Source organism: Anguilla anguilla, chromosome 9 (assembly GCF_013347855.1).
Source record: "Anguilla anguilla isolate fAngAng1 chromosome 9, fAngAng1.pri, whole genome shotgun sequence".
NCBI classification, from domain to species: domain Eukaryota; kingdom Metazoa; phylum Chordata; class Actinopteri; order Anguilliformes; family Anguillidae; genus Anguilla; species Anguilla anguilla.
Window position 1 is genome coordinate 29,053,880 of NC_049209.1, and position 22,762 is coordinate 29,076,641.

Below are 22,762 nucleotides of genomic sequence, written 5' to 3' on the forward strand. Positions count from 1 at the left end.
CCAATAGGATAGCACCCAGGTTTTAATTTTGATGCAAGTCAGTATCAGTAGCCAGTGGTGGGAGATGAGAAGGGACGTGACATAACTGAGCCTGGGAAAGTTGTAGATCAGGAGCCACCGATTCTCATGCTGCCGACTATCATGGAAGCAATGCATGGAGTTTTTAATTTTTTTTGTTCCTCCTTAATTTGGTGCCCCCAAGACTAGGACCAGCCCTGAACCCAGGTGGTAAGAGAAGTCATGTTATTCTGAACGATGCAAATGCATAATCAGAATTTTGCAGGCACTCCGATCCACATCCACTGTTCACCTTACTGTCCCCTCCCTAGAGAGGCCCTCCTCTCAGTCATGTCTTTTCTCTATCCTGGTTACCCAGTGGTGGACTTCTCCAATACAACCAGGGCAACAGAGTCACTGTCCATCTTTTTCTGCGTACTAAAAGCACACCAGTTTAAGCTGATACCTGGTGCACATACTTCTGAGGTTTACTAGCACTATCTATGCTAAATCAAGAAGACCTGGTGATTCATTTTTGTCCCCTGTATGGGAAATGAGTCTCTGTTCTTAATCTGAAGAATCATTAATTCTATAATGAAACCTACACTATGAGGGACATTTAATAAAAATAAATTGTATTTTTGAGAATATTTTCATTACAACATGTTTTTGTCATCCATGACGTTTGTATTATGTCAAAGAAATTAAAATTATTAATGTTATTTTTTCCCCTGCCATGTCTCAGCAGGCTATTCACTGACAGTAAAAAATTCAGTGTTAATTAGATCACATTACATTCATCTGGCAGACATGCTAGGCAGTGCAGCTCACAGTGTAGGAGAAACAAAGATGCATTCAAAAATGATTAAATGAGCAATCGCGCCAGACTTAGCTTAGAACATTCCTAGGCCAGTAAGTAAAGATGCAACATCACTAAAGCACTGGTGCAATCAACTGCACTAATCAAGAATCAAATAACACATTCTAAATTCATACAGAATACTTCCATAACAAGCCCAAAGAAGAGAGACATAAAACCGTAAACAGTATAACCAACCAAATCAAAATTTACCATAATGTAAATTGGTGGAATTGCTATGGGGTGCATATGCGAAACAAGATACAGTCTGATGAAGTGGCTCTTCAGTCTACATCAGCAGATAGCCAATACTTCTGCTGTCCTGCCCTCTTCAGGAAGTTCATCGCGCTACTGTGGGGCCAATACAGATAGGCAATTTCACTGGAAGAAACAACTGCGCAAGGAAGGGAGAGCCAATTGCCCCGTGGTTACAGAACAAAGATCTGGCTGCGCTTCAGGCTATAATGATTGATCGGATAATTCCACAGTGGAAAACGGAACTATATCAAAGAAAATTTTATTTTATTTACTCTATTGTGCTCAATCAGAGTTATTTGTACACTGAGGGGGGAAGTAATAACAATGTCTCCCTGCTCACTTTAAGAAGCACATTTTAACCATTGTTGGTGTTGGAAAGTGTAAAAATAATTAGAATGACAAAAAAGTAATTGTGTGTGTGTGTGTGTGTGTGTGTGTGGGTGAGAGAGAGAGAGAGAGAGAGAGAGAGAGAGAGATTCATTCTGTTATAGTGCCAATATAGGAGTGTATTTTATAGCTGAAGCAGTACCAGGAACAAAGTAATAAAAGTTACCATGTTGATGCAACGGACTGTAAAATCCAGTTGATATCGATTAACACACCTCATGAACAAGGATCAGCCTGTTCTCTCTTTTTTTATTTTTATGCTGGCTGCCATATAAGCTCTGTTCATTATTGCCCTGTCACGCAGAAACATTTAAGTTAGAAGGAGCACTTAAGTCAGAAAAATGAATGTGTATTTATGCATTTTATGTTTTGGGCACTGTTAAACATATTTTCATTGGATTTTTTCAGTAGTGGAATTAAACCTGGCATTTTAAATGAAAGGAACAATTTTTTAAAGAAATGGAAGAATAATCAGTCATTAAAATGAAATGGTAATATCTAGTCACCTCAGCCTAGCCACTATGTTTCACTGGGGTCATTGTCCTCATAAAGGTGATGCAGTGGCCCTGCACTATACCACTCTAGTAAATAATGCCACTATTGCCCGCAGTCATAAATTCCTCATGCACAAACATCAACTGGTGTGTTGTCCCATGCTTTGTGCCATCCATCAGCTCTCTGACTTGGGGAAAATGCTTTTAAATGCAATACTCAAATCTTGAAAAAAGGGAAATTTGCATTGTTATGCCTAACAATATTAAAACAGTATCAACTACAGTCAACAAGAATTGATCTAATAGTTTGTTTTATCTACCAGTGAAACCAAGGTGTGGTTTTTGGGTGGAAAAATTTGGCATGACTAGTTCAGTATATTCATGTTTCTTGATAATAATTCATTGGAATTTTATGATATGTGTGTGTGCGTGTGTGTGTGGATGTGGGTGTGTGGGTGAGTGGGTGTTGGGTGGGTCTGGGGTTGCCAATAAAGACAGATATGGATTTTCTAGGATGTCATGTTACTCAATCCTTGAAATCATTAAACTCACAAGTTAAGAAATTCCATCTGTTGAATACTTGTGACAAACCCATACCATGTACATCTTTGACTTCAGCTTTCACCCTGAAACTGAATAGTTGTAAGTTCAGGCAACAGGCCAGACATGCTAAAGGCTTCTCCAGGTGTCCTTCACAATAACAGTTGGACTAAATGGATATCGGTCACCCATGTCTTTTCAAAGCGTTATTTGTACTCCAAACTGCTCCTTTCTTCAGAGCCATACATGACCCAAAAGCTGTCCAAAAAAGCTTCCATTATTAGCCACATTTTTAGTTTTTTTGAGAACATTGAGACATGGTAATACAGTATGTACAGTAACGTGAAAGATTCAATAAACTACCATAGTCTATATTTACATTACATGCAAGCAATTTACATGTTGAATTTCAACGCAAGGCTGCAGTTTACTGATGTGTAGCACAGGTGTGTAGTGTTATTTATATATATATATTCATTTCAATGCCATTAATCCAGTGCACTTTGTACTATTGATGTCTGGAGCCTGTTACTTTTTATGTGGTTAATCTATGAGATTCAGTTATGTTTCACCACCATCATTTATCACCACCTGATCAATGGTCCCACATGTCTTGTTGTTGATATAATTTGGATGGCACCATTCAGAAAGAGGTAAGAGACCCATACAACAAAATATCCCTACTGTTAAATCAACTCTTAACAGAGTTTATATTAGTCCGATCGGGACTAAATGTACTCTGAGTTAAAAGTACTGAGAGGTTTATCTAGACCACAGGTGTCAAACTCCAGTCCTGGAGGGCCGCGGTGTCTTCTGGTTTTTGACGTGTTCCTAAGCCATTGATTGGCTAAGAAATCCACACACCTTGTTCTCAATTTGGCAGCTGATTGAAAGGAAAACACAAAAACCCGCAGACACTGTGGAACCCTTGCAATTCACACCCCTGGTGTGCGTCACCGCGGATTGTGGCCAACAGCCCTGAAGGGCAACACACAATTGGGCTGTGGTGTTTTCCAGAGAGAGGGATTCAGTCAATGTGAATGATTGAATCCGCTGTCTCATCACTTACCAGTGACCCCTGCTGGCCAATCCGGCAGCCACAGTCTGCTGGCACATGCTACAAATAAAGCATCTTCCTCCGAATCATGTCAGCGTGAAAGATGGCTTAAAACGCTTTAAAGGAGTGCAGGCACTTGGCTTCTCTTGAATTGATAGAGGAGGCTGCAGAGTTGAGCGAGGCTGATGAGTACAACTAGGCAATGAGTATCTCTATCAGAGTTGATTTAACACTGAACATTTTACTGCTCAGTAAACATGTAGAGTAGACAAAATCCACTGAGAGATAGATACAGAGACCCAGATACATAGACAAAGTCACATAAAGACCTTTCTGCTCCTATTTTCTGCATTAGTGAGGAGAGTTACCTGAACCACCCGAATCTCTGGAGTCTCTGCATGAAGCCTGACAATGTAGTGGAGTTCAACCTGGGTCTGTTCTCCATACTGTTGGTGGCCAGCAGCCTGGAGATTGTACTGTGTGCCTTCCAGATGGTCAACGGACTCTTTGGCTGCCTGTGCGGGACCTGCAGAGACAAAGGGGTAAAATAAAAAACTCTGAAAATGTATTTTGACAAGAAAGAAAAATGTTGTAAGCACATCGTAAATACTGATGAGGCAGCAAGGTTTTGTTTAAAACATAATGGGTGGAGCTAAAATAAGCTGTCAATCATTTAATTGTTTTTGTAAAATAAAAATAATTGGTTGAATTAAAACCAGCGAGTCAAAGATAGCAGACAGTGGCTCCAGCCATCTTGGGTGTTGTGAAGCCTGATTCTGTCACTAATCTAAAACACTTGTTATGACAGCTGCAGGCATGAACAAAAACCAACAGTGGAGAGGCTCTGGAATGAAGTTATATATGGCTTGTTGCTGATGGACTGGCGTCACCTGCTGGACAGACAGAAGCACCTCCCTTATAATCTTTGTATCTTTGGCAGTTGTTGATTTTTAATAAGATCCAGTGATGGTATTTATTTCATCCTTGAGGATGCTTTATTATATGCCTGTACTTATCTCTTCAGTTTCACAACAGAGATTTCTTATTTTGATTTCTTTTTGTTGCTATTTTTATATCTAAGACTTTTCAGATACATACATGAATATAATACACTGCCATAAATTATATGTATGGACGTTTTGGAAAATGTAAATTATATTTCACAGAAATACTTTTTTTTTTTTTTTTTAACTTGCCATCTCTCAAAACATTAGAAAATAATTAAACAAATCATTAAATAAAACAGATTTTCTACACATAACCTCCTGATCACCAAGGCACCAGAGGTTCCAGTGTGATGGCTCAGATGTTCTAAATAATACAAATGACTTGTAATTTCTGTGGAGTTTCAAAACTATAAGTGTAACAATTATGCATTATAATAGTCACATTCCAAGCTGCTATACAATTAACAATGCCCTAACATAGATATCACACAAATAATTATTGAGAATATTTTTTGGACCATAGAAATAGCCACAGTAATAACAATGCATCAAATAATATGTAGTATGTATGCGAGTAGGTTTCACTGTATAAATATTTGAAAGAATCAATATTTCTCATAGTCCACAAAACTAATATTTTTTATGCTTTAATATTACATTGATGTGGAACGGGCAGAAATTCAAGAGTTGAATCAACATTGATAAGAGTAGACTTTACTCCTGATGGACTCAACAAGGAAAAGGGTAATTTGTAATTACTTGAAAGTCATTCAAGAGGAAAGCGAATGCTCCAAGATGTGTACTAGGAGACGTACTCCAGTCTGACAGTACACATTATCCTTCCATCTGAACTGATCAGATGGACTGATAATGGATTTTTGTAAATGTCAGTCTTTATGAATGCTAGTAATACGACAATTCTGATATATTTTTGTAAGCACAGACATACGGAAAAAAGAAACAAACAATGCAAGTTTGTAACAAACTTTGTTATTTTTGTGCAGTTTTCCAAGAAATTATCATTCCAGTAAAGTACCTGAACTTCATGCTTTGAGCAAATGTTTTGCAAACTAGACTAGTAATAAACCAATATAATTTTTTCACAAAACATGCCAGCCTCTTCCCAAATTTTTATTTGATCATAACTACTGCACATTGGATTGGAGGAGAATTAACTCATGTTTTAGTGTTGCAGAAGGGTAAGACTGAAAATACACAACAGCAATATTGCACAAACTGTCTACTTAAAGTTGAGAAATGGTTGTGGCTGGTTAAAACCATGAAACTAAACATTTGGCGGTTAACATCACTAAAACAGCCCCAATTTTAATAGAGTTGCAGTATATTGGAGACTAAAAATACTGGATCTATAATTCTACCCATACAGAATACACAATATTCAGACTATAAACCTTGCATGCAGCAAGGCAGATCAGTTGAAATGAATCTCTGATTCATTTTAACCTAGAGGAGTAAGATTGACCCAGACTCCTAAATCCAGGAACAAATGTCCACAAATAAATCAAAAATACAAAAGGATGATAAATTAGCTAAAAGTGTGGTCCTGAATGTTTGTCCTGGGCCGGTGGGGAGGGGGAGAAGGATGAAGTGTGGGCACAGGTCAGCTGTCAAACTGTTGCATCATCATCTTGCGGCTGGCCTCGTAGGCCAGGAAGAGCGCGCCATTGGCCGGGAACGTCCGGATCATGGTGGGGGTAAGACCCGAGTACAGCACTTTCACACCTGCGTTAAAGGAAAGATTCACCCAAAAATGTCATAGTGTGTTTTTTGCTATCTGCAAACACCAATACAATATTGGAGGACGTAGGCTCCAAGAGGATCCTTGCTCCTGTATTACATGAAAAGTATGTGTTTGTTGACATTCAGCCTCTTGCCATTATAATAACAACTTCAACACTAATCATTAATATATGTTCGGGTAATCTGAAATTTGATTCTTTGTCATCATGTTCCTACCTTCATCTTGAAAGAGAATGTACTTTACATCTCTTGCCTAAAGCTCCCATAACGGACTTTGAAGTAATTGTCTATCATATCTAAGATATTGGTGAAGTGCATGATAAGAATTGCATAACAATGCCAAAATGGAAGACCAGTTTTGCTAAACACAACAGAATTTGAAAAAGGTTTTGATTTATAAAAACAAAATAAGTTATGTTCGGTATAAATGACTACCACAATAAGCATAAGTAACAACATATGGTCTGAACTGAGGGAGGAGAGGAGATGAACAGCCTGCTGTAGTAGCACTGTTGTGTCCCTGCTGGACCACGGCCTTCTGTGTCCTCACCTTCCGTCCGCATGACGCCCATGAAAGTCTTGAAGAAGCCGGCCTGCCGTCCTGTCATGGACAGGACCTGGATTCGGGACTTGACGCAGTCCATGGGGTACACCACCAGCCAGAGGCATGCGCCCCCAAACCCTCCGCTGAACATAATCGGGACCACACCTGAGAGACACAACTCGCATCATCACACGTACACAAAACCATTGAAAAAACCATTGAAAGGATTCATTTTTAAAACAGCTATTTTTGTCGGCAATATATAGGTTGGGACTTAAAAATGTATTCAAATAAAAATTCAATAAAGGTCAAACCACAAGATAACTGGATAACTGAATAGTCTCCAGAGATGCACTGAAAAAAGCTGAAGTCGATATTGACATCATAACTCAGTTAGCTGTGGCGATGCTGAGAAAATAAGACTTTTTGCTGCTATATGAAGAGCCTCTACACATACATCAGCATTAAAATGCCTCTCAGTCTGCACTCAGAATTCAAAATCTGGTTCAGATGTTATATTGATTCATATTATATTGAACATCCAATGTTAAATTGAATGTAACAATAACACAATTTGTGGGCCCTGGGAAAAATGTAACCACGGATGACACATACTTATTTCTTCATTCTGTGGAATTAAGTTTTTGGGAGATCTCAAAAGTGATGCATAACCTTCTGTGAGGTCTGCGTGGTCTGACATCTGTATGGCCCACCCAGATTACCCAGAATTCAATTGCCAATCCAGCTGTGCAGGAATGGGTGGGTGTTTGACTGCCACTGATCAGCTTGGCTTTGAAGTCACCAATATGCAAATTCTTACCCCAAGCAGTGGTGGTAAGGGAGGGGGAATTTGCATGCTGATGGTACTGTATGCATAAAAGCCCTGTAAGGACATTGTAATGATGTTGTAAGTGTAAACGCATATCCTGGAGGTAGCCATGCTGACCTACAGAGGGCACAATGGAAACAGAACTTTTGACTGCAGAATGAAAGGCCAATTCTTCCTGACGACTCATGCATATGAGAGAATGAAAACCAACCCTTGGCCTGGCCCTGCTAAACAATGAATACACAAAATTTCAAGCAAAGGTTGCAGACTCCTCCTCCACCATGTGTTTTCCACCATACAACAGTTCACATCGTAAATACTGATTAAATATTGAGCATGGAAAGAAACCTAACTGGAAGCGTGAGTGCCCTTGATGCTGGCAATCGGAAACAGCAGTGACGGTGGGCACAGTACCTATGTCATCCTTGCTCTTGCCCATGTACTCTGCGAAGGCAGAACGGCTGAGCTCATAGGCCCCGAAGAAGCAGAAGTACCCAGGCACCTCCCGGGCAATGGTGGTGGTGAGACCCTGGAAGAAACCCAGCGGTCCCTCGTTCCGCAGCACCGACCGCATCACTGACCATAGCGTACTGGGGAAAGGGGCATACATTACCTTACATTACCTCACATTACGGCCATTTAGTCAGAGTGACTCACACAACTTTCTTTGGTTTTTTGTGCATTTTTACACAGCTAAAGACTAAAAGCCAAAAGCAGGATATATACTGAAGCAGTAAGTAGGTTGCTCAAGTATGCAAAAGCAGTGTCCTACCCGGGCTTTAGTTTACAAGGCCAGTTCCTAAGCCATTATACTACACGGCCACACAGGGGAAACAAAAAAAGCGAACATTTAAACATTCTTCGGGAATCTAATCTTATCCACTAAGCGATAGGATTGGATTTCCCCCGTCCAAAATGTATCTGTTATCTATTATCAAAGTTAAACTGATCCTAGATCAGGGCCCATATTCATAAAGTGTCTCAGAGTAGGAGTGTTGATCAAAGATCAAGTTTCCCTTGTCCATATCCTAACCTTACCAACTATGAGGTAAAAGGGAGAATACATTTACAGTAATGTTCAAAAATACAAATAACTTGCAGTTCCCAAAGACTAGAGCTGTCAATACTGTGTTAACAGCGGGGAAGGGGAAATATCAGGGCAGTTATCTGTTATCTCTCTCTCTCTGGGTCCCTGGCTCAGGTTTGTGAGGGAAGGCAGACTAGGGTAACAGGTTTACTAGTTTATCTGTAAACCTACATCAAACTACTGAGGGCAGCGGGTCTGTACCTCTTTTGTAAGTAGCAGATATAAGCCCCTGCTTCCAGATGTCAGGAAAGCATCCCAAATTTAGTCAAACAATATTTATTACAATACTAGTTTCGTTAGCTTCCATACAAAAATTAACTGTTTTAACCCCCACCCTCTCTCTCTCCCTCCCTCCTTGCACACTCACTTCTTCTGCCCAGTCGTAATCTTGCCTGATGCCTCCATCTCGTGCATGGCCTGTAGACGGCACTTGACCAACTCTGTGGGGCACAGCACCAGTGAAGAGAAGATGGATGCCACTGACCCTGCACATGCCTTTTGCATGTCACTGTGAGAGAGGGAGAGAGGGAGAGAGACAAAAAGCAGGGGTCAAAACAGTAAACAGAAGACTTCTGTATGCAAAACAAAATAAAAAAAACTTTTGGATAATAAATGCTAAAAGGGGACATACTAATGAACCACACATTGCCAGCGACAGAAGTTGCAAATTCAAATAAAACACAGCAATATTACCATCTCTTGACAATATATGTGAAAATGTACATGATTTTCATATTTCAGATACTCCAATATACTTTGCTGTGAAATACTGCATCTTTTTTCTAAAAATGAAACCATTTACAATATATTGCAGTATATTTCATTTTCATAAGTGGAGAAGCAAACCAAAACACATTCTCTATCTCAGTACCTCTAACACCACAGAATACAGAACAATTACTATAGCTTGTCTGTTCAGTGGAGACCACTGTAACTGTACAGGCCTCATGAACATTACGCAGAAATTCCATGCTGGGATGGGACAGTGTGTTGTTGTATGTAAACTCATATGTAAACTCAAACTGTCTATTCAAACCAAGTTGTTAGGGCTGCAAAGAGACTGTTAAGAATGTAGAGATGTCCGATTTAAGTCATGGCCGGTCAGGACCTATATGAGTGAGTGTATGTGTATGTTTGCGGTGAAAGTGTTCAGTGAACATCCAGTAGAGAATGTGACATCTCACCTGGAGAAACAATTGGAGTGTGATTAGTTCCCTTGGCTGAGCAACTTGGTTTTTAGCTCAGTGGCCTAATTGTATTTTGTGGGGTGTAGTGCAGCTGACGAGGGGTGTAGGTTTGAAACTCGCAGCAGACTTATCCCCATGACACGCTGACTCCCTGTGAGAGCTGGAAAAACATGCCTCGAGGCGACCCTCAGCCATAGCTGACTACACTATAGCCAATGATTACCAATACTGGGAACACTCCTCCCAACAACCACCTTGGGGTAAATCCTGAGGCGAATCCCCCCTAATAAGCCCCTCCTCACCTGAGTGCAGCCCCACCAGGGGCCCCAGACAGCATGCGCACCACCTCCTGGCAGAAGCCGTAGCTCATGAACAGCACAGAGTTTTCAGCAATGTTGGCCATTAGAGCTGGTGTGGTGCCCTGGTACAGACCCCGCAGCCCGTCCTGCCTGTACGTGGCCAGGAAGCAGTGCACGAAACCCCTGTACAGCGAGGGAAAGGTCTGCATTTTCACCTTTGCGGTGTCCAAGGGCTGACCGCTGAACACGCAGGCTGTGCCTCCTGTGGGATTATGGGAAACAAGACAAGAGACCATAGAGACGGGAGGTAAAGGGGCAGTCAGAGAGAAGGGGGGATGAAAAAATAGAGAAAGATTAACCTCACTTCTCTGAAGAATAAGGTGTTCTGTTGTGAATGTTACAATAAAGAACCATTTCTGAAGCTTATCATTCTCTGTATCCTCCTCTGCCTATTTCACGTGGGATTGTAAACAAATGAAGTTCAAAATTGTTTGTACTTAAATTCAATCAACAGAATTCAATTTGCTTACATACAATGTACTGAACAGCCACACACAAACACTTTCAAACCCCACATCCTTTTGTTCAAAGATTTCCAGGGCATGATGTGTCTTATTCCCGTTATTTTACATTTTGGAGAAAATGTTATAGCCTGATCAGTTCATTGATACAGAACAACCCAGTCAACTTCTTACTCCAAGACGAAAACTGACTTGAGTGCTTTTACAACTTTTTGTCCTTACCAACTGGGTAAGCAAGGGGACAATTACGCAGCCCTCATTGGTGAAATACAACTCTAAATGTTTGCCAAGGATCCCTCAGAATGGGCTTTTGAGAGGAAATGAAGCGTAACACTGTCTGCATGTTCAGCCGTTGAGCACAAAAAGCCATCAGCTGGGAAGAGCGCCGACCTCAGCAATTCACTGAGGGGACAGCTGTAGTCGCCGCTCCTGTTGCTGATACTACTTTTTCTACAGATATATTTTTATTTTTAAAAAATCATTATTCGTTTGGTCTGAACATCAGGAGAATGGGCGTGACTGATATTTAATCTGTCAAATACCAAATCCTAGTACAGGGAGAAAGCAGACAGAGAAGCCGTCACAGCTCAGAGGGCTCTGTGCCAGGGGACTGACCCCTGCCCACTCAGGGGGACTCGAACATGCCCTGAGTCAGCCGTCCTACGGACTGCACCACATTTCTTGCCGGTCAAAAATGTTCTCTCTCTATCTACAAAGGGTCAACTGAAGTGATAATGTAATTGGGATATAACTCCTCTTCTTATCACTTAAGTTAATGTCAATGTCTTGAAGAGGAGAATATCTGTGCAATATCAACAAACAAATTGTTTTCTTTATATTTACGAAGTCTTATCGAGAGTATTTAATACATAACTGATGGTCTAGAGCAGCGGTTTTGATCCATGGACCCCAACCCAAGCTGAAAGACATCTTGGGGACCCCACCACAAAGTAAAAGGGCAGTATTTAAACAAAGGTTTTACTGAGCTTGCATAACCCTCCCCCCTATGATCACAAACCAACTGAGACCGCAGCCCAAAGTGTGTGTGTGTGGGGGTGGGGGGGGGTTGCACATGCAGACTGGGAGAGGAGAATGTGATTGTAGACCGGCAGAGGGGAAATGGCGATCATTGACCACGGTTGGGGGGGAGGGTTGAAAGTGTGATCACAGATCCCTATTGTTACCCGCTTGTTCAACTCAGGGTCTAGCTTCGTGTTTTAGTTTAGATAATTGGTTCTTAAGGTGAGAATCAACATATTAAAAGGTTCCCCTTTATATACAAGGAAAATATATTACCATGTCTGAGGGTTTAGAGACTACAGTGAGAATGTGATGTATATGTTACCTATGGCTCCTGCAGAGAGGTCGATCACAGCCTGCACCACAGGGTGAGGAGCCATGGTCATGGGGGTTAGGAATGTCTTCCTGTGGAATTCTGGGTAACTGACCACTCCTCTTCAAACTCACCCTGAGGGCTGAACTGCTCCTGCAAGAAAACCATAAACCGGTGTTACAGGGTAAGTTACATTACTCATTTTTGTAGGGATGGGGGGGAACAAACAAACCAGAATCCCCCAACAAATCCCCTCAATGCGTTGAAACTGCTACTCAGCATGTTTTTTTTTCCAATCTGAAGCAAAACACCTATTAAAGCTTACATGCTTATTCACTTACTTTACAACATACACTTCACAACAAACCCATAACATAACACTCCCTTAAAATGTCAAATACATTTTTAGATCCTCTTGCCAATAGTTATTTTCACAGCTTACTTAAAATATATATTCTGTATATAATCAATTTAAACACCTAGACTGAAACAATTCTGTGATGTATTGTGCCTTATTCAAGGGCACAACAGCTGTGCCCTACCTGGGAATCAAAAATACAACCTTTCATTTGCTATCTCAGTGCTCACTTCCACTTAACCGGGGAGCACGCGTTATATAGTTACTGAAGGGAAGTCTTGCAAATTCACATGGAAAACAAAAGAACTTTCACCTGGGCACATAACCATACAAATCTACTTTTCCCAGAATAGCCTTCACCGAAGTATAGCATGTGATGTATCACAACCAAGAACAAACTACTGGTTAATAAGTTAATTCCAATATGATATGCACTTCAGGGTTGCATTTTTAGCTAAAAAGCATGTGGTTGCGAGACTAAAAAGTGTTTTGCAAGTTAAAATAGCTCATCAGTGTCGGTATGACGCGGGCGTACTCCAGTTCACATACAGACAATTTCATTTATAAAAATAGACAACTGACAACGAACGGAATTCACGTTAAGTTGCAAGTGCTCTAGTTGTATAAGTAGATAACTAGTTAACTTATCCGCCTACGGCAAACAGTCATCCTTTCTTTAGGATCTTCGATTTGTTAGAAAAACAATTGGACTGTATATTTATCATTTTTGATATAAGTTTCCTCCTTCAGCCTGAGAAGTTCGACGCGAGGAATTAAATGGCTCAGTGGTGCAACAACATGCACCCGGTAAGGACACACCACGCGAGATAGATATATCGATTACTTGAAACGCAAAAAGTCAAAGGAACATGACCTGATAATGCCGAACATAAGGCAGTATTATGGTTTCGGTCTACTACTGCCAAAGGATTACGAACATACATTGAAAATACATCATTTAATTTTCAAAGAATTTCGACCATTACATCATCTCTGAACCCGACGTAAAGAAAACCCTAGCTAGCTACTGTTAGCTAGCCTCCCGTTACTTTCTTTAAATTAAATTATAAGGATACTCACTTACTTGAAATCTTACCTACAGAATTCAGCGTACGGATACGTCCTTCCAATGCATTATTAAAGCTAGAAAAAAAACCCAATCTTGCTAGCTAAGCACATGGTGATGCTATGATGATGACTACGTTGGCATCCTCTGCACACATCTGCTCTCTTATGGAGAGTCACTAGGCAAGACTAAGGTCTTAATGCCAGTAGGGTTCATGGTTCAATCTACAATTAACCGTGCTATTAAATAAATAGGATAAAGAAATTAATGGGAAACGATCTAATTTGCTCTGTCGTTTCTTTCACATTTATTGTGAGAACAAAAGCTATTGATATCTTGATAACTTGAACTCACTATGTCTTACTGAATTTATGTCCAGAGTTTTAGTTTTATGCGAGTTTTATATGTGGGCTAACATTAGTTTTGCATGTGTTATAGGCTACTATAACATTCGTTTTATGTGTTATAGGCTACTATTATTACATTTTGACACTTGCGCACGATTCGTTATATAAAATACATTGACTAATTAAATTATTCATAGACATTGACATGGAAGATATTTCTCTATTACAATGAAAATTGCTTTGGAGAGCTTACAATTCCATTGTCACCAAGTTTGTATGCCTATGATTACTTGCAGTCGTTTCAACAGCTGCTTAATTAGTGTTTCTGTAGTTTACCAATAGCTATGTGAAAGCTATGGACTACAGCTACGTAAATATAAGAAATATAATTAGGCCATATTACGTTTTAACTTAATTTCATTGCGTGTCTGTAAATGTTCATAGCGGATTTAAGGTACGACAGTCTTCCCTGTAGCATTGTGTGACACGGAACTCATTTTGATTCAGTGTTTCCATATCGGGATGTTTCCAAGTTGCTCCAGAGAACAGACAAGCGTGCCCGTGCGACTTTGAAAGGGCAGCAATGTTCAGAAGATTGGTGTTAGTGGTTTCGCAGGGTCGAAATACAATTTTGTTTGCCGAAGAAGGCGGCTTATTTTGTCCGACCACTCTTCCCATTCACAGGTGAGATTACAAAAGTTATCTGCAATATTCAGTTGACTATAACCTGCTAGCTAACTTGACGACGAGCTAAGAAGCCGGCTATTATTAATTGGCTATCTTGGCTTTTCGCTAAATAGCCACGTTAATTATAACAGGTAACGTTAGATATGATACATACGTCAGACGTTCACGAAAATTCTGATGTTTAAACGAGTGTTCGAAAGATAAAATAATGCGTTCTGTTCGACGCTGGCTAACTTGCAGACTTTTTTCATACTTTAAAGCCTAATGTATTTTCTGAGGGTCATATTTGTATCAAACCCCTTTCACGGGCACTTGCTTATTTCTTTCAAGGTAACACAATAAATGCGTTAATTTAGTGGTGCGTGGTGTTGGGACATTGGTCAGGCCTTACGCCAGGCCCTGATTTCCACAAATTGTGCAGTGGTAAAGCGTAAGTGTAAATGTGTAGTGTCTTGGGAAATTACAAATGAAGAGCACCATTAAAGTGCTACAGAGGCATGATTATTCTGTCTCATCTGTATAGAGCTGCAGTCCCAGGGGGACAGAAGTCCCTGGGCACCAGTGTAGCTGTCCGCAGTGAAATCAAAGATGGCCCTGAGCTTCCCGAACAAGAGCAGAAGGAAGATGGTGGAGAGAAAGACAAATCAGGGAAGGAGAATCTTTTGGAGCTCCTTGGGTCAATGAAGGTCAAGGTCACCAGCAAGAAGAAGGTCTGGGACTCGAAGGTGAAACGCAAGGAGCCAATGCCACGGCCAGCCCCGACAGAGATGGAGAGCACCACAAGCATGTTCCAGAAGGCCATGGCTGATTTACCACCACAAAGGTTTCCCATTTATTTGCAAATTCATGTTGGCGCACATGCCTCACACTGCTTTGCAGCTAAAACCCCGTTGTCTGACAAGAGATGGTAGGATGGAAATTGAGGAGCGTGTCATTTGCTGAGTAGATTGGAGGCAATGTAATTGTTAGGCCAAAATCCAGTTAATTACTGAAACAAGTAATTACAATTCATTATCACAAGTAATGATTTACTTTACTAACAATTTATAACAGATCTGGGTCAAATACAACTTTGTTTTGGCTTCAAATACTTTTCTACACTTTACTAAGTTTGTCTGGTGTATTGGAACCTATGGCATTCACTCTAAAAGTGCAAACCCCACCTTTTGGTCCTATTGACAGGCTCTGTTGCACCAGGCAAGATCAACAGGGCACAGAAAAGTATTTGAATTCAAAACAAATACGTATTTGACCCAGGTCTGATTTATTACAAATAGCTATATCAGTGCCAGGTAGAGGGTATGAGTTGACACTGAAGAAGGCTAACTAGTTGAGCAGCATTAATGCAACTTTTTTTTGCATTTTCAAAAATGTTCATTTTTACAATAAAAATGTGAGGCCTTCACCTGCCCAAACTACTATTTTTTGGGAATTTATTTTTAATTTTTTTGCTTATACCTAATAAAGCACTTAAGATTATATTGTACTGACTACTATCTGCTGTGACACTGAAGATTTGGCATTTTTAATGGCATTTGCTGTTTGCTTAAACCTTTGTGTGTGCACTTTTTCCAAGTTTGCCTGGATATAAGAATCTGCTGACTTTGTAAATGTAAACGTCTCATTTTCTCAATGTAGTAAAGTGAAAGGTTTGTGGAGGTTGTAAGCTGCTGCTCCATTAGCTGCACTTTCTCTGTTCTGCTGTTGGGCTGAGTCTGTGTGTTGTTGTGGGCGGGTGCGTTTAAGTGTGTTTATGTGCGTTTGTTTTAAAGCGAGGAGAGCCTGAGCCCAGACCTGGTGGCAGCAGCTTCAGCTGCGGCTTCCTCCTTGCCTAATCCTCAGAAGGCCAAGTCGGAGCTCTTGAAGCAGTTGAGGAGGCATGAGGCCCTCCCTGAAGCCCAGAGAAAAGGGGATGGGAACAGCATTGGGTGAGTATGGCTCTAAAAGAACACCCAGGACCACCACCCCCTTTTAGGCTAGTAACAGTTAAACACTATACATCATATTGATTAGCTGCTTAAAGCTTTAACTGTCAGTTTGTAATTGTATCCAGTATAATTGTAAAACATTTTAATATTTGATGCAGTAATATCTTAATATCTGTATCTATAAGTTTTATTGCCTTATAAAAGAAAAAGAAGATCCGGAAAAAGTTTTGTTACTTTAACTAAGCATTGTATTCTTGAGCGCATTATGCCTATGTGAATGTTTTAATTTAAAAAAACTGTGGCTTGCTGTATTTCTACGCAGTAGCCAATTTGAAAATAGTTCTTATTAGTAGTAAAACAGTTGAAAATAGCATTTATAGCTACCCTAAATCTGAAAACAGCTTATCAGCGAAAAAAAACAGGGACTCTCTTTTATTGATCAGTTATCTGCTGTCGTTAGTTTGTGCTTGAAAACAAAATGAAATATCCCATTAAAATGTCTAATTAAGAACATTGAACTGGTTGTTACAATAAATAGAGTTGTGGTTGGAATCTAAACCACTAAAGCCAGGACCAAGTTTGAGAACCCCTGCTCTCTGGTGTATTTGTCTGACAAGAAACATTAGTATCAGAGTGTGTATCTGATAGCTGATGTTTTTGTCATTCATAGAAGCATCATAGCGGACATGAAGGTGGGGAAACGGACTAACTTCAGACAGAATGACAGGCCAGCCAATCAGATTCGCTTTGATGATGATGGGCGAGGATATACCTACGACAGGAGTTTGACCAGTGAGTCTGAGGGTGCTGGCAGGAGGTAAGAAATCTACTGTTATTTTATGTGAAATTAGTGTGATCTAAGGAGATAACTCACAAGCCTAAAAATGGTATTTTATCTATTTTATCAGGACTTGGAAATTGATATTTCATGTTATGGATATTTTGGCATCTTTATTTAAACAACAGTCAGCTTCCTTTTTCTGTTAGGGAAAGTTCTTCTCCCTACCTTGCCTGACCTTTTTCATATTATTTATAGGAAGGGCCTGTTTGGGGAGAAAAGACTCAACATTTTCTCTCCAGTCAGTGAGAAGACTGAGCCTGAGTCTGCTGTGACTGGTAAGAAATGGGACTTTGCACATGTGTAAAACTGCAGGTTCTCCAGGAAGCACCAGCCTCAGTCTGATGTGCTTGTTTGCCAAGGGGGGTGTATGAGGGCCTAAAATCCATGGAGAGGTTCCAACCTTTATGTCAACTACTCATTGATGCAGCATGAAAGGAGCCAATTAAAGGAACCAATTTAAAATGTTGCCAGATTCAAAGCCCTTATTTCAGTAAGGCAATAAAAACAGGATTAAACAAGAAATAAAACCAAAAACAGTAATAAAACAAAACAAAGCTCAATTAAAGGCTTAATGTTTTAAGTTGTAATTTAAAAACTGGGACTAAAGGGGGATCTCTGATAAAAATAGTTTTTTTTGGTATTTTGGAGCATAACACCCTTTTCCCTGATTTTAAAACATATTGAGAAATAGAGTAGTCCAGCAGTGGATGACCTCTCTCGGGTTGGTAATGTCTGAGTGTATATATTCAGTTGCCATCCCAAGTTTTGCCTTAACAAATAATACAATTTAAAATCAATTCAGTGGATGTCAGCAAAGTACAATAACTACCCAAAAGCCCCTGACTAGGCCTTCTGTATATCTGATCTGTACCCTGTGTTTACAGTCCCCACACTCTCCCTTTGGGACCTGGAATTAGCCAATCAGATCGCTTCGGCAACAAATACCCTGCCCCGCAATGGCTTTGAGGAGATGATCCAGTGGACCAAGGATGGCAAGTTGTGGGAATATCCAATCGACAACGAGGCCGGTGAGTTTTAGCACACCATCATGAACACAGTGATTTTTGCATTGAAGAATAGGCTAAAATGTAAAATGTAGTCTGCACTTTAACCTCGTTTTCATGCTTCGTTTTCAAATCCAATGTGCTGGAGTGCAGAGCCAAAACAACCAAAAAATATATATCACTCTCCAAATACTGACAGACTGCATTGTAAGTTACTTTGCAGGTGGCAGAGAGGCAAGAGCCACACTAAAACCATATAAACTTAAAAGATGAACTACTATTCTGTGCTAAAACATTCGTGCAAATTCATATTTTGAATGCATTTATTTGAAACTCTGACTCATCTAGGCATGCCCATCCATCTTTCCTATCACTGCTATTGGTTTTCTCCTATTCTGTTCATTTTCATTCCTTCTTTTTGCAGGGTGTGGGTCAGTCCCATTTCAATTCCATCAAATCAGGATGTGAAATGGGTTATGTTATTGCACTATGAATCAAAGATGTTCCTGTATTATGAAATGTGTTTATGTTCTTTATGGTATTTTTTCAGTTCGTGAATTTAGTTTCCATTTAAAATCAAAATTTCTTTCCTGAAATGAAGTGTAATTGAGCTCTAAACACTGTTTCCCCCCCCCCCCCCGCCTTTCTGCCCCTTCAGGTCTAGAGGAGGAGGCCAGCGTGCCGTTCCACGAGCACATCTTTCTGGAGAAGCACCTGGAGGAGGGGTTCCCCTCCCAGGGCCCCGTACGTCATTTCATGGAGCTGGTGGTGGTGGGCCTGTCGAAGAACCCCCACCTGACCGCGAGGGAGAAGGTGGAGCACATCGCCTGGTTCCGCCAGTACTTCGAACAGAAGGAGGACGTCCTCAGAGAGGCCGAAGCCTATCTCAACTGACCGGACAGGAGGCGGGTGTAGTCCTCTTCTGGTTTTCATCACTGAAAGCGCCTTTTAAATCGGAGCAGACCTACATTCCCCAGTTCGCCACAGAACCAAAGTCCAGAGACGGGTATCACCAATCCTAGTTAAGTCTCCTTCTCCAACAGAGAGACAGACGCCTCAAATGCAGTGAGTCAGTTGAGAAATGGACCAGTGTGGTCTGTAAAGATAATGCATACATTTAAATGTAAATATGGGTTTTCAGCGTCTGCAGTTGGCATAAATGTGAGCGGAACCACAGCATTCACGAGGGGTTTAATGGAAGAGCTACAGTTAAGCAGTGAAGCAGGCTTGCACTGTTCTGTGGATGTGGTGGATGTTAAGTGTTTATATTGTACAGTGAATGAGTCTCAGAGCCTTAACTTGATGTATTTGTGAATACCCACAACTTCTTTAATTGTCCTTAATTGCATTACCTTGGCATTGGGATTAGGGTACGACTCATTTGAAGAGCTGCTGTCTTGACCAAACAGATTTTCAGTTCGATGCACAGCATCACGTGTACGTTACACATCCAAGTCTCATGTTACTGTGGTTGATTATGGTCGGAAAGAACAGTTATTTTCGATTAAGTGCATCGTTAAAAGTGTTTCTTTTTGACTTCACATTGTTTGCTTGGAAACAGGCAGTCAGTTTGCAAAAAATATTGTCAGCGAAAAATATTTGGCTCGCTTCTTACTGTTAATTATTTGGCTTTCATTCCATCACCTTTGTATTGGGGGGGAGGGGGGTTTCCTCACAAACAAAGGTAGAAAAGGGAGAGGGACAAAACAAATATATCTTTCTGTTCAAAGGGTAGCTGCCTAGATTATTGTAAAGAGCACATAAGAATGTGTTGCTGTACGGTATATTTGCAGACAGGATAATGGTTTTCCTGTACTAATACCAAAAGGGGCCGTTCTGTCCAGGCCCTGTGTAATTCACAGGAGCTGTTGCAAAATGGGTTCAGCACAAGTTAAGTGTGTTCAAGTGTGTTCGGATTTACCGTAATGCGGCTTTTAACAGGAAAAATCTGTATTTTGTGAAAAAGAAAATGCATTTAACCAAGAGGCTGGATTCAAAATTAGAAAAAAAAATAGGTTTGTGATTCCAGACCTAATAAATGAAATTCTGTTGGTTGCCAAATTAAACCATTTGTCTTTTTTCAATGCCTCTTGGAAAGAAAAGAGTTGGATATTTTAGACCAGTTTTGTTTGTCTAATTTTAATTTTAATATAACGGACACAGCAGCACATTGAAAAAAGAAAAAACGTGTCACAGTTTTGTATTGGATTTCTGGGAAAGTGAACAGTGGATTAGGGGTTATAGAAAGGCAATACAACAAAAAAAAACTGAATAGCTCAGTATGTGAACATTTAATAGACTTGATTTCCATGTACTCCCCTAGCATTGTAAAATACTAAATTGTCACTAATAAAACTAGGCTTGTAGTAATACATTTTTGAAGGGGCTGAAATCATGTTTAATTTTCTCCTCATATTGAGCATGCTAACCCAAGAGTATTTGTTCAAAATGGGCAAAGCTGAAGAAATACTGGCGGCATCCTCATAACTGAAGTAAAGAAAACTAATTGAACATTTAATACTGGGTAATCAAACCTCATTGTGCCCAGTAACGCAGATTGGACACAGGGTGGCGACGTTGTCCAGGAAGTATATAACATCAGAAGCTGTAGAGCAGAAGTTTCTTGATTCACGATTGTTACATACATTTCCTGAAACTATGCCAGATCAAAACTTAAAACTCAAAACAGTCTACTGTTGCTGGAAAACTTACAAAATCTCGCCCCTCAAATTGATATTGCTTTCATTTATTACACACAGGTGTAACAAATGATGCACTATTATGGAAATCAAGGTAAAATCAGTGTGCTTTTGCTTTTAAAGTGTTGTAATAAACAACTAATGTACTACAGTGTGCTACTCGGATAGAAGAATACACGGTGAGATTGTTTTTATTGTTCTGTTGTTACAAATTACAATACTGTAGGCAGAATGTGACAAAAAGAAACCAGAAAAAAAACTTCAATGGTACTGGAAGACAAAAACAAAGAATAAAACGCATCATTCAAGTTTCTGTCGGCTCTTGATCAGGCCACAGGCTTATTCACATCACAGTTGATGTTTTCCCTGGCCAAGCAGTGGCAGAAATACCATGTGACATTTCCATGCCTGGAATAACTTCGCTGGTATAGCCCCACGTGCCTACTGCATTGTTTAAAGTAGGGGCACACTGTTGTGAGGGTTGGGGTTGTACACCTTCCATCGCCATGCTGAGAAAAACCTCACCTATAAGGTTTAGGAAAGGTGAATACGGAGAAAGAAAGATGAAAAGACCTGGTTTTCATTGAACCAGCTGTGGATCAGAGCAGCCCTGTGGAAATTCTTCTCCCAAATGACAACGTACATAGGCTGCGTTGATCCGTGTTAGGTGGGGTGTGATCATTGCAGAAAGCATCTAGTGTGGACTTTGTTGATGGAAGACTTGGGCCATGTCCAAATCAGCGCACTTGCTTACTATTGAGTATACTTGTTGAGTACACTGTGCTGGATAAGAAAGTTATTAAATAGGCAGAACTTTCTAGTGCACTTAAAATTCAGTTCCATTTTTGAGGCCATTGTTTTAGGGATGCTTAGCATCTATCCTGTTAAGTGTCTGTCTGCCCCTGTTGGACAGCACTGTTTCTCTATGTCAATGCAGTTTGTGAACATAATGTTGTCATAATTTGTTGATACTGTTCCCCTTGTCACATTAAATAATTTAGCATTTTTGTGGCCAATGCACGTGCAATTCAAACACCCAACTATTTGGCCTCATTGGAACTCTGTTAAATGCCTTCTGTTTCTGTTGAAACTCACATTCTGTATCATGCTAACTGGCAAACTTGTTTATAGCTGACACATACTGATAATTGACATTCAACTTAATATGCCTCACCCGTTTAGCTGCCTTTGTAATTGTGATTTAATTATTTCCATTAAAAAAATTATGGAAAATATTATTCCATCCCCAAACTTGGACATACTGATAGTGCAGCTAGTTCCCTCTTTCCATGTTCCTCTCAAACGCTACAACATACACTTCCTTTGTCCTAACCCAGATTAATTTTTTTAAGTTCTTTTATTTGTACTAAAGCTCCTTAATTCTAATTGAATACTTGAATAAATAAAGCAATTGGTGTCTGCCCTGTGAGGATGAGTATGGTCAATTTATGATTGAAGTTAACCTTTTCAATGGCAGTGTTTTTCACGTGAACACATTTCTTTTATGAAGATTGAAGAGATGTGTGTGATATACAAAATGGTAAATTGTTTTGAACCGTCTTTCTTTTTGCACGTTCACTTTGGTTTGATTACGCTTTCGTTCGCGAGTGTGCGATGCTTTTTGAAGACAACGAATAGCTACTCCCAGGCATATCTTAGACATCATGTAAACAACATTCGCCTTACAGAGAAGTCGAGCGACTACAGTGACAGCATTGTGTCGAGCTTAAGT

General features: G+C 40.1%; 3 protein-coding genes across 4 annotated transcripts; 2 read left to right on the plus strand and 1 right to left on the minus strand.

The window, feature by feature from the left end:
- Positions 1 to 3,072: 3,072 nt before the first annotated feature.
- On the plus strand, positions 3,073 to 5,647 carry LOC118235865 (transmembrane 4 L6 family member 4-like). Its single transcript, XM_035433730.1, has 3 exons — positions 3,073 to 3,188; positions 3,948 to 4,134; positions 4,401 to 5,647. The coding sequence occupies exons 1-3, from the start codon at positions 3,073 to 3,075 to the stop codon at positions 4,410 to 4,412; spliced, it is 315 nt and encodes a 104-aa protein (XP_035289621.1). The 3' UTR covers positions 4,413 to 5,647.
- On the minus strand, positions 5,514 to 13,703 carry slc25a15b (solute carrier family 25 member 15b). 2 transcript variants are annotated; one of them, XM_035432180.1, is made up of 7 exons: positions 13,555 to 13,703; positions 12,113 to 12,253; positions 10,250 to 10,508; positions 9,128 to 9,268; positions 8,088 to 8,263; positions 6,851 to 7,009; positions 5,514 to 6,282 (listed from the first exon to the last, which is right to left on the minus strand). In XM_035432180.1, exons 2-7 carry the CDS (start codon positions 12,171 to 12,173, stop codon positions 6,161 to 6,163), a joined length of 918 nt encoding a protein of 305 aa, XP_035288071.1. In that variant the 5' UTR covers positions 12,174 to 12,253; positions 13,555 to 13,703; the 3' UTR covers positions 5,514 to 6,160. The 2 variants fall into 2 exon arrangements, with proteins under 2 accessions (XP_035288071.1, XP_035288070.1); XM_035432179.1 differs by having other exon boundaries at positions 13,543 to 13,699.
- A 611-nt stretch (positions 13,704 to 14,314) lies between these two features.
- On the plus strand, positions 14,315 to 22,459 carry mrps31 (mitochondrial ribosomal protein S31). The gene is made up of 7 exons (XM_035435166.1): positions 14,315 to 14,555; positions 15,082 to 15,381; positions 16,331 to 16,486; positions 17,157 to 17,303; positions 17,523 to 17,602; positions 18,212 to 18,355; positions 18,990 to 22,459. The coding sequence occupies exons 1-7, from the start codon at positions 14,455 to 14,457 to the stop codon at positions 19,223 to 19,225; spliced, it is 1,164 nt and encodes a 387-aa protein (XP_035291057.1). The 5' UTR covers positions 14,315 to 14,454; the 3' UTR covers positions 19,226 to 22,459.
- The last annotated feature ends 303 nt before the right edge of the window (positions 22,460 to 22,762 follow it).